Here is a 15,436-nt window from a genome sequence, read left to right as displayed (position 1 = left end):
CGGTTCTGTACTGGGGTCCGGGTCAGTTTAGACGCGGGGTTGGGTTGCGGTCTCGGGCCTACGCGGCTCAGCAGCTCTACGAGCGAGAGTGCACGAGGGGAGGGGCGGCGCCGGGGACGCGCACGGCAGGGGCAGGGGCGCGGGCGTGGGCGCGGGCACGCGGCTGGAGCTGGCGCGGGAGCGGCGGAATCGGTGGCGGCGGCGGCAGAGGCGGCGGCTCCAGCTCCGGCTCCGGCTCCAGCTCGGGTGGCGGTGGCGGGAGTGGGATCCGGTGGCGGCGGCGGCGGCAGAAGAGGAGCAGGAGCAGCGGCCCCAGAGGCTTGGGGGGGACATGCGGACCGACGGCCCCTGGATAGGCGGTGAGTGACCCCCGGGCCCCCTTCCAGTTCCCTCCGCATCGGTCCCTTCTCCACTCCCCCGCCCTCTCCCCGCGTTCTCAGAGCAGAGCTGGGGGCGGTCCCGGGGGGCCGGGGGCGCCGCTTAGGCCGGGCCGCGCCCCCACCTGCCGCGCCCGCCGCCTCGGCTAAGCGCCCCCACCAAGCCCGGCGGCTCCTCCCCGCATTACCCCGCGGCAGACGGACCCCCCCACCATCACCCTGCCGCCGGCTGGCTAGCTCCCTGCCGCCCCTCGCCGCCTTCTCCTTTCTCCGCCTCGCCCCCTCCCTCCCGCCGCACCTGAGCCGCAGCCCGCGCCGCCCCCCCCACCCCCCGCCCAGCGCAAAGTTTCCCTTTTGCGTCGGGGCTCCCCCTCCTGGGTCCCGCCTCGTGTGCCCCCACCACCGGCGCGGACACGCTCCGGGGGCGGCCCTCAGCCTCCCACCGCCTCCCCAGCTCCGGGCGGGTCCAGGCCGCGCCCCCACCCCCGCCACACAGGCGCCCCCTCCCAGCCGGCGGGGGATCCGCAGCCGCCGCGCCCCCGTCTTGCTCGCGGCCCGGGCGCACGTGCCGTCCCGGGGTGCGCGGGGCGCGAGTTTGGAAACCCCCACCTCCCCACCCCCAACCCAGGTCGCCGGCGCGGGCCGGGGAGGCGCTGGGCCGGGCTGTACCCGCCCCTCCCCGGGTGCAGTGACCCGAAGGCCCTGGGGCGACCTGTCCCGTGAGGACGTGTCCACTCGGACCCGCTCCGGAAAGTTCACTCAGTCGCCGCCCGGCGTCCCGTCCCGTGTTGGTGTGCCCCGGTCCTCATCGCTGTGCCCACGATCCTGTATCGGCTTATTTCTCCTTTTCCCTCCGTGTTTCCGTCTCTCTACGCCCTTCAAAGCCTCTGGATCTCTGTCTCCCCGTGTCGCGGCCTCCCACTTTCAACCCACTCCACCCCCCAAGCAATCCCGGGGTCTCTCTGCTGTCTGCGACTCCCTCCGGGGTCTCCCTGCTCTCTCTCGCTGGGTCTCTGTGTTCTTTCTCCCGGCTCTCAGTGCTCTTTGCCGGGTCTCTGTGTTCCTTCTCTTGGGTCTCTGTGTTCTTTCCCTGGGTCTCTGTGCTCTTCCCGGCTTTCTGCTCTCTCTTCTCAGGTCTCTCTGCTCCCTCCCCCATCTCTGGGTCTCCCTTCCCTGGTCTCTGTCGGTTCTCTTGCTGGTCTCTTAGTGTCTCTGTCTCTCACGGACAGGAATCTCTGCCGCCCCTTTGCAGAGACCCAGACCTCCTCCTCGTTCCTTTGGAATGCTGCCCCTCTGGTTCTTCCACCCCAGGGTGGGGGATGGGGCTAGTTTTTCTCCTCTTTTCAACACCCCCCACCCCCCAGTGCAGGGCCCCCAAGTTGGAACAGGTTGATGGGTGGGTGCCGGGTACCTGTCTGAGCAGTAAAATGGAAAGGAGGCTGCTGGCAGGAGTGGGTGGTAGGGTCCTCTGGATTCCCCTGGGCCCCCCCCCCCGCCCCCCGGGGCAGGCCTGGAGTCTGGACTGTGAAAGTGTTGGTGATGAAGACTCCCCTTGGGCTCCCAGAGTGACCTGGTGTGGGATCTGACCAGAGAATCCAGAGAAGTGCATTGGGGTGAGAGGCCTGGAAAAGGATCCAAGGCTGGTGCTTCCAGGGGGATCCTCAATGGTGAAGGATCCACCAAGAAGGCAGATCTGCTGAGGGATCCTTTGAGAGGCATATGGCATCCAGTGGGATCCAGAGCAAGGTTCTGTCAGAAAAATCTCAGGAAATTCTATGCTTGGCTCCTTATTAACTCTTGCTTCAGGGAGCAAGAGAATCCCAGTTTTTCACTGATGGTATGAATGAGCCTAGGGCTTCAGGAAGGAGTAGGTGAGCCTCCCCAAGCACAGCCCCCCACATCTGCAGCCCCAGCCCAGGCCACACACTCACAGCCCCCTTTTCCACACTCAGCTCACCCTCCCCCCCCCACCTCCACTCCACATCCACTTGTCTCCCCAGTGCCCTCTCATTTGCACACTTGGGCCTGCGCAGCAGCCAGAGCTTCAAAATCTGCTGTGTTTGCACGCCCATGTCCCAGTCTGCGTGCTTGCTTACACCCTCACTGCTTCCCTGTGCACAGCCTAGGAAGGGTGTGTGTACACGTGCAGCCTCATGCTTTCTTGTGCACACATTTTCTCCTACATTTTTGCTTGCCCAGTTTCCCCTTGTCCTCGGAAACATCTCTGTAGTTCTGTTTTCTCCTTGCTCTTCCTCTTCCCTTTTTTCTCCTTTTACAAAGAAAATAGTTTTCATATACTTTCTTCCTTTCTCCTTCCTCCTGCAGCTCCTGGCCTCCCCTCTGGTCAGCCTCGTGCACATAGCGCGCATGTATATGGTGTCCCGGCTTCTAGGGGAGGAGGCTAGGTTTGGGTGCTGGTGAAGCAGTTGGGGAGGGGATTTCGGGGAGTGGGGGAGCGTTGCAATAAGAGCAGCCTGGCTGCTTTCCTTGGGAATTGTGTTTATGTGCAGCAAAACGCTGGCCTTTGCTCTCTGTGCTCCCTCCACTCTTGTTCTCGTCATTCCTGACTGTGGAAGTCCAGTACAGTCAGCAGGAGATAGGACCCAGACCTCTTCCTACAGAGGCTGTGACACATACTACAGCCCCTCCACTTTCCAGTTTGAGACCTTGGCGAGATCCTGTTCTCCCTGAGTCTCAGTTTCACTCCCTATAAAATGGAAGAGGTCGTCCAACCCTAGCTGGTTGCCAAGGCTGTCGTGGGAATCCCCTGTGTGGCAGTGTATCAGCAGCAGTGGCTATTGCTTCCGGTGTGACTGATACTGCTGTGTGCTTGGACCAAGCTTGCAGCCAGGGCCCTGCCGTTGAGAAGCTCATGGTCCCTGGGGGAACAGACTGCATCATGAGAATGCAGAGCAATTCAGTAACCTCTTATTGATTGCTGACTGTGTGCCAGACTCTAGGCCAGGCACTTTCAGCTGGGCTGCCATGCCTCCTATGGGACTAACTGCTGTGTAGAAGAGGCAGCCCACTTCTTAGGAACTGCTAAGGTTAAGCCCAGCATCAGCTTCACCTAAAGCAGCCACCATTCTGAACTGAGGTTAGAAGATTGGAGGAGTTCACCACAAGTTCAGAGATCAAGATGAGATGAGTCCCAAAGAAGACCAAGAAAATGGGCTATCTGAATTGGGGTTTGAGGGATGAATAGGAGTTTTCCAACTGAAGAAAAGGCACTCCAAGCAGGAAAAAAAAAAGTATGTCTAAACACCCAGAGGTCTTATCACTTGTGGCGTGTTCGGAGATAGAGCAAATCTAACACCATGTTAAGTAACTATGACTTTACTCTGAGAACACAAAAGGGAAACACCAAATAATTAAAGCTTGAATGAAAGGGAGGGGTGTGTGGAATGTGCTGTGATCAGATTCATGTTTCCAGAAGAGGATTCTGTGGCTGTGGGAAGTAGATAGAAACAGGATACCCAGTGAGGAGAAGGGTGAAGGTAAGTCAGATGAGAGAGAATGGTGGTTTGGTAGCATGGAGCCATTTAGAAGGCACACGTTTATTAGGACAGGATGATTTATTGGATGTGGGAGTGAGGGAGAGGAAGGGGTCTAGGTTCCTTGGAGTGACTGGGTAGGGCTTTCACTGAGCCAGGGACTTGGGGATGAAAGGTGGATTTGGGGAGAGGCAGATAATAAGCTCATGGTTTGACCTGTTGGCCTTTGAGATGCTTGGAGCATTTGAGGGTGGGATGAGGGGGTCTTTTAGGAGGGAGATGTGTGTGAGAATCTGGAGCTTGGGGGAGAAGTCTGAGGAAGGATGGAGAGTTATATGAGAGTGTGTAGAGCTGTGCCCAAGAGAAGACAGCCTCACTGGTAAAAAGTGCAGACTCTAGTTTCAAACTGATGGGTTCAAAACCACTTAATAGCAGTGTGACCTTGAGCAAGTTGCTTAGCATCTCTGAATTTGTTTTCCCTTTTGTCAAAGTAGATATAGCAGAAGTCCATATCTTGTGCGGTGGTTCGAAGATTGAAGTTAATATGCAGAAAGTGCTTAGAATAGGGCCTGGCATCTAGTAAGTATTGCTGTCTCAGTGTTAGCAGTTCTTATTATAATAATCATCAAAGGGGGCGGTGCAAACCCAGCCCATCAGAATCACAGTGGGAAGGGCTTTTAAAACTCTTTGGGCATCTGCTCACCTAAAGTAGCTGCAATTCTGAGCTTTGGTTCGCAGGCTGGAGAGTGCCTAGCCCTCAGCCCTCAGCCCTCATGCCATCCCTGGGATCATGCGTGTTGCTCAGGTGTATCTGACGTTCAGGTGGGCTAGTGTGAGAAGACTAGAGGATGAAGCCCTGGGGAAGAGACGTTGGGAACGGGGGAAGGGGATTCTGAGAAGGGGCGGCCTCAGCGTGTTGGGTCCCCTGTCTCCCCACCTGCCCTGGCCCTGGGCGTCAGATGAGGTGTCTGCCTCTGAGGTCCACATGTACCCAGACTCTGTCCCCAGTGTTCAGATCTGTGAACAGTCATTTGGCTCCTTGGCAGTGTTTCAGCTACTTCCGGGAACTGTTCTGGTGCAGCTATGGGGGCTGCCTGGGAGCCGCTTGAGAGAAGTGTCCGTGCTCCTCTAGACTTCAACTTGCTTCTGATCCTGCTGCCAGGCCGGCTTTCAGACTTGGCAAATGATAGAGAGCCCTGCCAGGGGCCAGCCCTGGCTTAGTGCCAAGGCCTGCTCACCTGATCCTGGTCACAAATGCCAATCTCGCTCCTGAGGCCTTTGTGGGTGCCAGCTGGTGATTCCTAACTTGGGTCCGGTACCAGCCAGGCCCTTTCTGAATAGCTCTCCCGTTGGTCTCCTGGGTGTGCCTGGCAGGCCTGGCTGATGCTGTGTCTGGGGTGGTTCTGGGAGCTCTGCAGGTGACCCTGATGGGTGATTCCGATCACTCTCTTAGGTTGTTTTGGGCACTGGTGGCTCCAGGTGCTGTTCTAGCTCTTCTGGAATCCTGTTTGTGCTTCAGGGTCTTTCCACGGGCAAGGTTCTCTGCCTGCTTTGTCTGTCCTCTGACCCACCTCCAGGCCATTAGGGGCACATCCCCCTCTATCCAGGTGTGGCTCCTGCTCAGCTTAGGTCCAAGCACCAGGCCCAGGGCTCCTGGTGTGGCCCTGGGCGTGGTCGTAGTGCAGCTGGCTTGGGGGACCCTCCCCATTCTCTGCCTTGGACTCTGCCCCAGGGTCCCTGAGCAACGGTGGAGCTGACAGCTTCACACCTGGCCCTGTGAGGCCCCAGTGGGCGTCCCCAGACAAATGGGCCTTTGAGTTTGGGACATGGAAGCTGGTTTGTCTGGCCAGACCCACCTGGCAGCCTGTGTGCTGGGAGCAGGGGCCACAGGGAGCTTTATGGAGAAGCCGGTGGGCTGGGGGCAGGAAGGGTGTGACCATCCCGAGGCCCAGGGCTTTGGGCTCTTGGGGGAGGGGGCAATGGAGGTAGGAGAGGATGTGAGCTTCAGGGTCAGCATGAATGGTCCTGGGCTGGCTAGGCCTGTCCTGGTCAGTCAGGATGGGGCTCTGGCCTGAGGATGTCCCCTGTGTTGCAGAGGTGGTCAGTCTCAAGTGAGGCTGATTCCCAGGTGCCAGGTGTGGGGGGTTGGCCTTGGGGGCTCCCTGACCCAGTCCTATGGGTCTGTTTGGGGAGGAGCCAGGGTGGAACTGCTGTGTTGGGCAGGATCCCTGTGTGCGTGGCAGCGTGAGACCGAGGAGAAACCCGTGCAAGGTGCGGCCCGAGTGGAGCGGGCAGCAGGGAGATGGTTGCTGAGCAGTGGGGAGGGGGCTGTGAGAGCTGTGGGCAGGTCAGACCCTTCCCCCACCCAGGAGGGGACCCACTCCAGGTCGGGGCTCAATAATGGTTCCAGAAGGACGGGGCCGGGCCCTGTCACTGTGTGTGTGCCAGTGGAAGAGGCATCCAGGGGCACACCTTCATTTTAGAAATTATAGAGCAGCACAGAGTCAAAAATAAACATTGCTTCTGAAGCTTCTTTGAAGGCTCCATGCATGCTGGCGTGGTTCTCCCCAGGTTGAGCTGTTTTCCGTGAACTCATTCATGTGTCCATCTGCCCAGTTAGCATATATTGACAGAGCACCTACTATGCGCTGGCTTTCTGCTGGGAGCTGGGGACCTGGAGCTGAGCCGGCACGCACCAAGCTTATTATGGTTGTGACTCAGCGGCCACTCAGCAATTGTGTAAATAAATAAATCATCACATCTGTGGTCAGTGCTCCGAGGCAAGGTCCAAGTGTGTAGCCTGGGACATCCTGGAAGGCCTCCCTGAGAAAGTGCCCTTGGCTCTGAGAACCGAAGGGTCACTGGCTAGAACAGGTGGGGAGTGCAGTCCTGGCAGTGGAGCAGGGCCCAGGCAAGGCTGAGAAACTGTAAGAGTATGGCACATGTGAGGATCAGAAGAGGAAATTGTCAGGCTGGCTGGCTGGCAAGGGAGCACGGCCAGGTGGGGCTGCAGAGGTGGGTGGGCAGAATTGCTGTGCTGGAAGGTCACGCTAAGGAGCTTGGACACAAGATTTTCTCCCGAGGTCAGGGGCTTGCTCTGTGTTGTTCACGGCTCTATACAGGGTACCTGGCAGAAAGGCTGGTGCATAGTGGGTGCTCAGGAGCCTGGAAGGAGTGAGTGAATTAAGCGAAGAGATGGGCATTTTTACTAAATGGAGATCGTCCTGCTTGAACAGTCCCATAACCTGCTTTTTCCGCCCCTGCATAAACAGCACATTTTGAATGTCTTTCTGTGTCAGTACATGTTCTGCTGCGGTGCTGTTCTTAACGTTTCCTCGTCCTTTTCCCTCTTTCCAGGAAGGAGCGGAGGCCCCGGTGCCCTACCCTCGGTGCTGGTTGTCCAAGAGTGACTGGCGTGAGCAAGCCAAAACCTGGTGAGTGTCCAGCCAGGTAGGGGTGCGGAGGACCAGGCTGGGCAGTTCAGATTTAGACTCAGACTGGTGGAGAGCCGTGCAAGGATTGTTGCCAGGGGACATGGTGATGCAGGGTGCGTGTGGCAGAGAGGTAATGGAGGCCTGGACAAGGAAGGCAGTGGTGGAGGTGGAGAGGAGGGATTCGAGTGCTATTTAGGGAGGCCGAGTAGACAGGACATGGTGAAGGGTTGAATGTGGGGCAGGAGGCGGGGGGTGGCGGGGGGAGGTGTCGCGGATGGCTCTCGAGTCTCTGGCTGGAGTGGGTGGTGGAGGTGGCTGGGGAATGATATACAGCTTGTCAGCTGCTGTAGGTGTGAAATAGGCTTCAGGATAACATTGCAGGACTTCCACCAGGATCTCTGTGCTTCCCATTCACCATGTTTCTCTAGAAAAGACTGTTCCTGTTGACTGTAGGTTGTGGAAGAAAGAGCAGGATCCTCACAAGATCTGGGGTCCATTCTTCCACGTCTCTTTGAAATTGACTTCTATCTGCTAGAAGCCCAGAGCGTAGTTGCAGGGGATGAAGTTGGAGGGTTTGGTTGCAGTTGAAGTGTGTTAGGCCTTGGATGTCAGACTAAAGACTCTCCTGAGCGCGATATGAAGGCACTGAAAGTTCTTACTCAGAGAACCTGCATCCGCACATTCATCCGCCCGTTCTCCCATTCATTTGTTCATTCATGAAACGTTATCTGCATGTCTACTGTGGGCTAAAAGCAGCAGGCAAAGCTGAGGGCCTTGATCGGATATGCATTTCTGTAAACTGAAGGGAGCGTTGGTTTGTGTGCAGGAGGGACTGGAAGGGAGTGACCAGAGGCAGGAAGCCCACTGAAGACATGGGTGCTGATGAGATCTTCCTAACGTGGTGGTTATTGGGGTAGAGGCAGGATGCATTCAAACGTATTGACCAGCTGCACAGGTGGGATGAGGAAAAGGGAGAATTTGAGGAGGCCCAGCTGGCTTGGGTGACTGGTCGTGGTGGTGCTCGTCGCTGAAGTAGGGACCTGGAGGAGGGGTTGGGGAGGATGGGTTCTGGTTGAGTCTGAGTCCTCTGCAAGTGCCCTGAAGGCAGAGCCCATGACTGTCTTGTTCATCACCCTGCCTTCTGGCTCAGGGCCCCATATACCCCCCTGGACAGTTCTGCATGATGGCCAGTGAAGAGGTCTGTGGAAGAGATGGGTTTGGCCTAGGGAGGGGAGGAAATGAGCATGTATCGGGCATCTGCTGGGGGCCAGGCCCTGTGTGTGGTGAGGTGGGCTTTGGGCGTCTGTAGAAGATGCAGGGGCAAGGCCATGTCACTGGTCGGAAAGGTCAGATGGGGAGGAGGGGTATGGGGATACCCATCACCTGTCCATCCACCCGTTATGGGTCTGACCTTCCTGGGAGCCCAGTCTCAACAGAAAAGGGGCCTGAACATGGAGCCCCTCTGTCCTCTGGGGAGGCCACTTGCTGATGGCATATGTGAGGGGTAGGACTAAGGTGTGCTATGTGGCTGGGCTTCTGGAGGCAAGACTGACTGGGAGGGGGTGGGCAAGAGGCCTTGAGATCTAGAGGCCTAGGTTCAGCTAATGTAAGAGTCAAGCATACCTGGGGTCTTGGGGTCCAGGGTACTCATAGGGACTGGGTTCTGGGGCAGGGGCCAGGGCAGGATCTAGGGGACATCAGGGAACGATCTTGCTGTCCATATTCAGTTCAGTTCAGTTCAGTCGCTCAGTCGTGTCCGATTCTTTGCAACCCCATGAATCGCAGCATGCCAGGCCTCCCTGTCCATCACCAACTCCCGGAGTTCACTCAGTCTCATATCCATCGAGTCAGTGATGCCATCCAGCCATCTCATCCTCTGTCGTCCCCTTCTCCTCCTGCCCCCCATCCCTCCCAGCATCAGAGTCTTTTCCAATGAGTCAACTCTTCGCATGAGGTGTTTCTCAACCTCAGGACTGTTGACATTTTGGACCAGATAATCCTTAATTTTGGGGGGCTGACCCGTTAACTGTAGGATGTCCAGCAGCATCCCTCGTTTCTTCCTACTATGCCAGTAGCACTTACCCTCCCCCATCAGACAATCAGAACTGTCTCTAGACATCGCCTTATGTCCCATCGTGGGGCGAGATCACCCTGGATTGAGAAGCACTGGTCTGTGCCACTTTCTGCTGCCTTCTTTGTGCTGTACAAATCTGGAAAACTGAGGAGGGCCACTCAGGGAAGATTCGCACTAATCGGCCACTGGAGCTGAGTTCTGGTGGGTGAGTAGTGGCTGGGCCAGGAGAAGGCCTTTTTTCCAGTGGAGAGAACAATGAGTGCAGAGGCCTGGAGGCACCACGTTGGTGAACATTAACCCAGGGGAGCCTCCACTCCCCAGAGGAAGGAGGCCAGAGGGCTGGTGGCCTAGGAGTTATAGCTGTAGGAAGGTGCCTCTGCTGGCCCCTTGGTCTCCTGCCCCCAGAGCTAAGCCTCTGCTGGAGCTCGTGCCTCCCCCAGCGACTCTGGGACAGTCTTCCTAGGATCCCCGTCCGCTCACACAGGAACCTGAATTGCTGAGGGCTGCCAGGGGGTCAGGGTCCCAGCTTCCTGGGTAGGGGGGGCTGATTCTGGCTGTGCCCTAGACCCTGACCAACTAGCTGGAGGAGCAAAGGCGGCCTGCTGCTGGCCACCTCCTTTCTCGGGGCCGAGGTCACGGCACGGCTGAGACTGATTTATTCCCGTCTTAATCTGGTGGTTGGTTTGGTGAGAGTTGGAAACATGTTGGTTTTCCCTTCCCAAGTGTAACAAGGCCTGTTTCCGCCTCCGCGGCCGCTGCTGCAGTGCCACGCGGTGAAGTGTCCGGGACGTGACAAAAGGGCTCGGTTAGCTGCCCGCCGGTGAGAAGATGAACAGCTCGCGGCGCTGCCCGCCCTCACATTCCTCTTGCCCAGGCGCTGGCCTCTCCCCTTGGCCGGCCGCTCCCTGGGGCCCTGCATACCCCTCTTTTTACTAACATCCATTCTGGGGCCCCAGGCCCCACTGGGAGCCAGGGTCCTGGCCCAGGGAGGAAGTGGGGAGGAAGCTGTAGGAACAGGTGGTATTTGGAGACTAATTAATATTTGTGAATAATAACACGTGCCCAAGGGAAACAAATCAATCTGTGTTTGCATATTCATGAGGAGGCCTCGGAATGATCCCAGCTGTTCTCCAGCCAGGGAAACACCCCCCACACACCATGGCTGGCGTCACATGGTCTCTCTGGGGCAGCCCCCATTGAGGCTGGCAGGGGTGGATGGCTGCATGGAGGTGGCCTGGCCTCTGTTTACAGGCCTGTCCGAGATGTTTGTGTTTGAATCCTATGGCTTGGTGTGGTGCCTGTTCCTTTTTTTTCCTCACAGCAGCGATCCCCAGGCTCTTCAATTTCACAAACCAGTACAATTTCCAGAAGGACTTGGAGGCCAGACTTGGGGTTAGCCATTTTTATTTTGCCAAAGTAAGGACATTATTAAAAAATAACTGGTATCTGCTATCCCCCATCACTTCCTATAAGAAAGGACATTTTAACACCAAGGACAAAATTTCAGAATAAAGGACAGTTCTTCCCAAGAAAGGGCAGTTGGCAGCTTTATGCTGATGTAGTAAAGAAAAAGGATATATGAAAACCATCCTGAGTGTAGAAAAATGGCATCCAGTGATACTGTACAATAGCATTCAGTACGGAGTTGTTTTCCTACCCAAGTGTGTCAGTTGGTAGAACCGACGGTCCGCAGTGCAATCCAGAGACGAGCCGAGTGTGCAAGTGCTCAGGCTGTGTTTTCATCTCGGCTGTTGAGAGTCCAGACTCACCCAGCCATGGGCAGAAGTGGACACTCTGCTCCTAACGCCATCGCACTGAATTCAGAAGGTTCTCGGCCACCCCAGGCAGGAGGGTGTCAGCCCGCCTCCCTACTGCCCTCCTGCCGTCTCCTCCCAGGTGACCCTGAGCACCCTGGGGCTGGGGGCAGGGCCAGTGTCTAGACCCGGGGCCTGGGACTCTGATGGGACTTCAGCGTGGGGCCCTGAAGCTGGGAGCAGCCTGCACCGCCTGACACTGGGGTGGGCTCTGTGCCCAGAGTCGGGGCAGAGGCAGTTTGCTTGTATCCGGAGCTGATGAGGGAGAAGCCTGGCCGGGACAGCTATGTGCTGGCCAGAGTAATTCCCTGAGAACGTGTCTGTATTTTGTGTCCCCATGTTTCCCCATCACTCGGGGTGTCCCCGTGTCCATGGAACTGCTGGGAGAAGCTGTCTAGGAGGGAACATCATCTTTTCAACCTCTTTACCTCTGTCTCCTCTTTCTGCATTTGAGCAGTGACCTTGGCACTCCAGACCCAGATACACAGGGCAAGCCAGGAGTCCCCAGGTCAGGGCCAGTTGTCTTTGTTTCAGTGGCAGTGGGCTTACCAGAGGCCCAGTTTCTCTGACACCCATGGCCAGAATCTCATCCAAGAGGATACCACACGATATCTGCTCTGGAATAACAACCCCATGATGGCTGTACTGGGCTTCTCTGGTGACTCAGCAGTAAAGAATCCACCTGCAATGCTGGAGACTCAGGTTCAATCCCTGCATCAGGAAGATCCCCTGGAGAAGGAAATGGCAACCCACTCCAGTATTCTAGCCCGGGAAATCCCACGGACAGAGGAACCTGGTAGGCTACAGTCCATGGGGTCAAAGAAGAATCAGACATGACCAAGTGACGCTGTGGCTGTACTGGGGACTGAACACCCCCTGATATTGATAACTGGTGTTATTTATCTGTGATAATGTACCTCGGTGATGTCCATCGGGCAGCTGCACACCCATGATGTCTGTCCACACTCACATGGCGTCTGGCCAGGATGGCTATACCTCCACGATGGCTCTGCCTGGGAGATGCACTGCTTGTGATTACTATGCCAAGGCAGCTACAGGGGATTATGGCTCAGTGGCCATTATACTGGGGAGTTACACTCCATGATGGTCGTGCTGTGCTGTTCCTCCACAGTGTCTCTCCTGTGTAGCTTCATCACCTCTACATCCATGCAGAGAGCTGTGTGTGTCTGCACTGGTGGTAGAGGGGGCAGGCTCACACTTGGACTGCTTGTACAATACCTGGGGGGGAAACCTCTGTGAATACCGTATTGCTGCACCCCGTGATGTCTGTACTAGTCCCCTATGCCTATGTCCTTTGGTGCGACATGCCACTGATATGCATACCAAGGATGCAGGGTGGTTTTATCAAGGGCCCATACCCCCGTGACAGCCCGGCCTGGCAGCTCACCACCTGATGTCTGCTGGGAAGTTGAGTATCATTGGTCACGGTGCAGCATGACAGTGCCGTGGTGACCAGGCCCAGACAGACAGGGCCTTAGTGATGCGTGACCTCCATCCCAACTTGGCCATACAAGGCATCACGGTGGGGATGCCCTCTCTCCTGGTCTCAGCTACCTGAACTCTGATCATTCAGCAGAACCCCAGGTGTGGGGTAAATGGGGCTGGATGCCCACCAGGCTGCCTCAGTGTTCTTGCTTTTGCTGCTAAGCCCATCTCAGACTTCTGGTAAGATCTTGAGACAAGAGACAGCTCCCCCCTTCCCCTTTGTGGTCAGCCCCTGCCTCAGTTCACAGTCCTCCTGCTTTGTCCCAGCACCTTGGCTCCCTTTCTGCCCTCTGCCCTTCTGAACTTTGTCCCGGTTGAGACTGGGGTCCAAGTTCCAGGGCAGAGCAGAGCCATCTTTGAGTCCTGTCTCTTCCTGTTACCAGCCCTGTCACCTCCTTGCAGATTCTTTCACCCTGTGGGTCTGCCGGGTCTGGTCCCCTCTCCCACCCGAGTCTGTAGGTACCACCGTGGAGCCCCGAGGTGTGTCCACCAGCACTCTGTGCCCTGTTGTGTCCCCAGGGCATTAATGAGGGACTTTGTACACCAGCCCCTGTCCCAGAGCAAGGTGTGAGTTGAGCTGGTGGGCACTGGAGCACATCTCCTGAAGCCCCCTGAATGGGAGCCGTGGGAGAGAGACCCTCAGGAGCTCGCCATCAGGGCCGGGGAGTGATAGCGGTGTGTCTGTACCGTCTAGTGTGACTATGCTGAGTGCTCCACGTGGGTGCCAGGTAGAGTGTGTGTGGAGGGGGAAGGAGCACACCCAACCGAGGAGCCCTGTAAGCAAAGGCCTGGAAGCATTCAGACCATCCCGTATGGTCTTCCCCTGCCCAGGTTTCTGGCTCAGCCCGGAGGGCAGTTGTGAGTGAGTCACCATCTGAAGCTTGCCACCCCATCAGTTGATCTGCTCTGGGCCACTGGGGTAGGGCAGAGGAGGTGTGGGGTTGACTCTCAGGGTCCAGCACCCCTAGTCCTGGCCACTAGGGCCTCCCTGTGATTTCCCTGTAGAGAAGGTTGGTGCCATGGGAATTGGGTAGGATGAGGGTGGCCAGGCAGGGCGGCTGCAACTCGTCCAGAGCGCGTCCTGGCGAGTCCAGACGGGTTGCGGCTTTGGCTCCAAGCCTCTGATACCTGGATCCTGTCTGCCACTGCCAGGGCTGTGCTCTGAGGCCTGTGCCCAGCATGTGGGCTCTGCTGGGCAGAGGAGGGGCAACAGGAGGCCCCAGAACTCTGGAGTTCCTGGCCTCTGTGGGTCTGCTAACTGCTCTGGCTTGGTCTCCGTCTCCCCTGTGTGTCCGTTGGACCCCGTTTCCCTGTCCCAGTCTCCTTACGGAGGCGTGTTGGAAACTCTAGGTCCGGAATGGAACGTCCCTGTACATCCTCTGGTCTCAGAATCCCCTGCCCTCTACTCAGGTTCAGAGAATGACCTGAGGGCCTCTCGTACTCTCCCTGTGTATGACTCGTGGGTTATCCTTGGGGTCTCCAGGGAATTAATGAGGCATCTGGGTTTGCACAGGATTTGGAAGTTCTGCATGGTCATTGCACACTCCAGGGTGGGGGTGTCTGTTGAACCAGGTGGTCTTGGTGGTGAGTGGGAGCCAGGAGGTGGCGGGTGGACAATGGGACATGGGTGGATACCAGCCAGTTAACTCTGCCCTTATCTCCATCACAGGTTGATTGTCCCAGGCTGTGGTTGGCCGCGGTGCTAGAGCCCCGGATGACCCCTGAGCCAGCCCCAGGGAGGACGATGGTGCCCCTTGTCCCTGCACTTGTGATGCTTGGTTTGGTGGCAGGTGCCCATGGCGACAGTAAGTCTGGCCCTCAAGGTGTGGGGCCTCCCAGATGGAAAGGATGAGTTCTTCCTAGTAGGACTCTGGGAGGGGGGATGGGACCAGTCACCAGGAGAGACCGGATGGCTAATACACCTCCAGACCTTCTGTCCCAGAGAGGCCTCCCGCTTGGAGCACCCGCCTCCAAGGAGCACCCCAGCCCTGTACTTCCCGGGAGCACTCTGTGTAATACCCGCCTGTCTCTTAAGGTGCTGCAGGGTGAGGCGTGTGTGAGTGTGACCCTGTTTGTGGGCTGGAGGTGAGACATGCCCAGGATTTGTGTGGTCACAGATGATGTGCTCAGGCGTGTCTGTGTCCACTGCTGTGGACCTGTGCAGAAGGCACAGTGTGGGTTGCGTCAAGGGATGGTGTGGGAATAGGGGGGCCGCACACAAGGAACGTGTGTGGGTGTGTGAATGGGACACCAGGTGTGTGCACAGGTCCAGGGAAAGGTGAGAAGGGAGCCACCACAGCCCTTCCCCTGGTCTAGGCCCTTGTAGACGCTGAGCCCTTCTTTCCCTTCCCCACTTCAAGGCAGTGGGGGCATCCCCTCCCCCAGCCCCTCAGCCCTTAGAATGAGGGAAGATTGCACTTGGCCACAGGAAGCTGGACTCCAGCGCCCCTCCTTGTGTGTTGGGGGAGGTGGGATTGTCCCCTGCCCACATCCAACTCGGAACTTTGGTCCCTTTCCTGCCGCCCTTCCCCCTGCCTGGCACTACAAGACTGGCCGCAGCCCGCCCCGTCACCATGGTTACCACTGCTTGGTTACTGGTGGGAGGCGGGGCACAGGGCAGATTTAGCCAATCTGCACACGGAGGGGGAGGGGCGAGGTCGGAGCCAAGGTCCCCGGGAAACGGGGCTGTTCCCATCCTGTCTGGAGCCCAGAGGTGGCCCAGGGCCAACCTGGGGGT

At 57.4% G+C, this 15,436-nt stretch overlaps 1 protein-coding gene across 9 annotated transcripts in view; it reads left to right on the top strand.

The window, feature by feature from the left end:
* Nucleotides 1-268: 268 nt before the first annotated feature.
* Nucleotides 269-15,436, top strand: part of PTPRF (protein tyrosine phosphatase receptor type F) — an 84,161-nt gene continuing 68,993 nt past the window's right edge. For all 9 annotated transcript variants that reach the window (XM_061412231.1, XM_061412228.1, XM_061412230.1 and 6 more), the window contains exons 1-3: nucleotides 269-359; nucleotides 7,229-7,305; nucleotides 14,369-14,504. In XM_061412231.1, the coding sequence (XP_061268215.1) occupies nucleotides 14,414-14,504 (91 nt within the window). In that variant the 5' untranslated portion in view covers nucleotides 269-359; nucleotides 7,229-7,305; nucleotides 14,369-14,413. The remainder of the gene's footprint in view (nucleotides 360-7,228; nucleotides 7,306-14,368; nucleotides 14,505-15,436) is intronic.

The sequence above is a fragment of the Bos javanicus genome, chromosome 3, assembly GCF_032452875.1.
Source record: "Bos javanicus breed banteng chromosome 3, ARS-OSU_banteng_1.0, whole genome shotgun sequence".
NCBI classification, from domain to species: Eukaryota; Metazoa; Chordata; class Mammalia; order Artiodactyla; family Bovidae; genus Bos; species Bos javanicus.
Note: the sequence above shows the minus strand (reverse complement) of the source record. Positions and strands in the feature narration are given on the sequence as shown.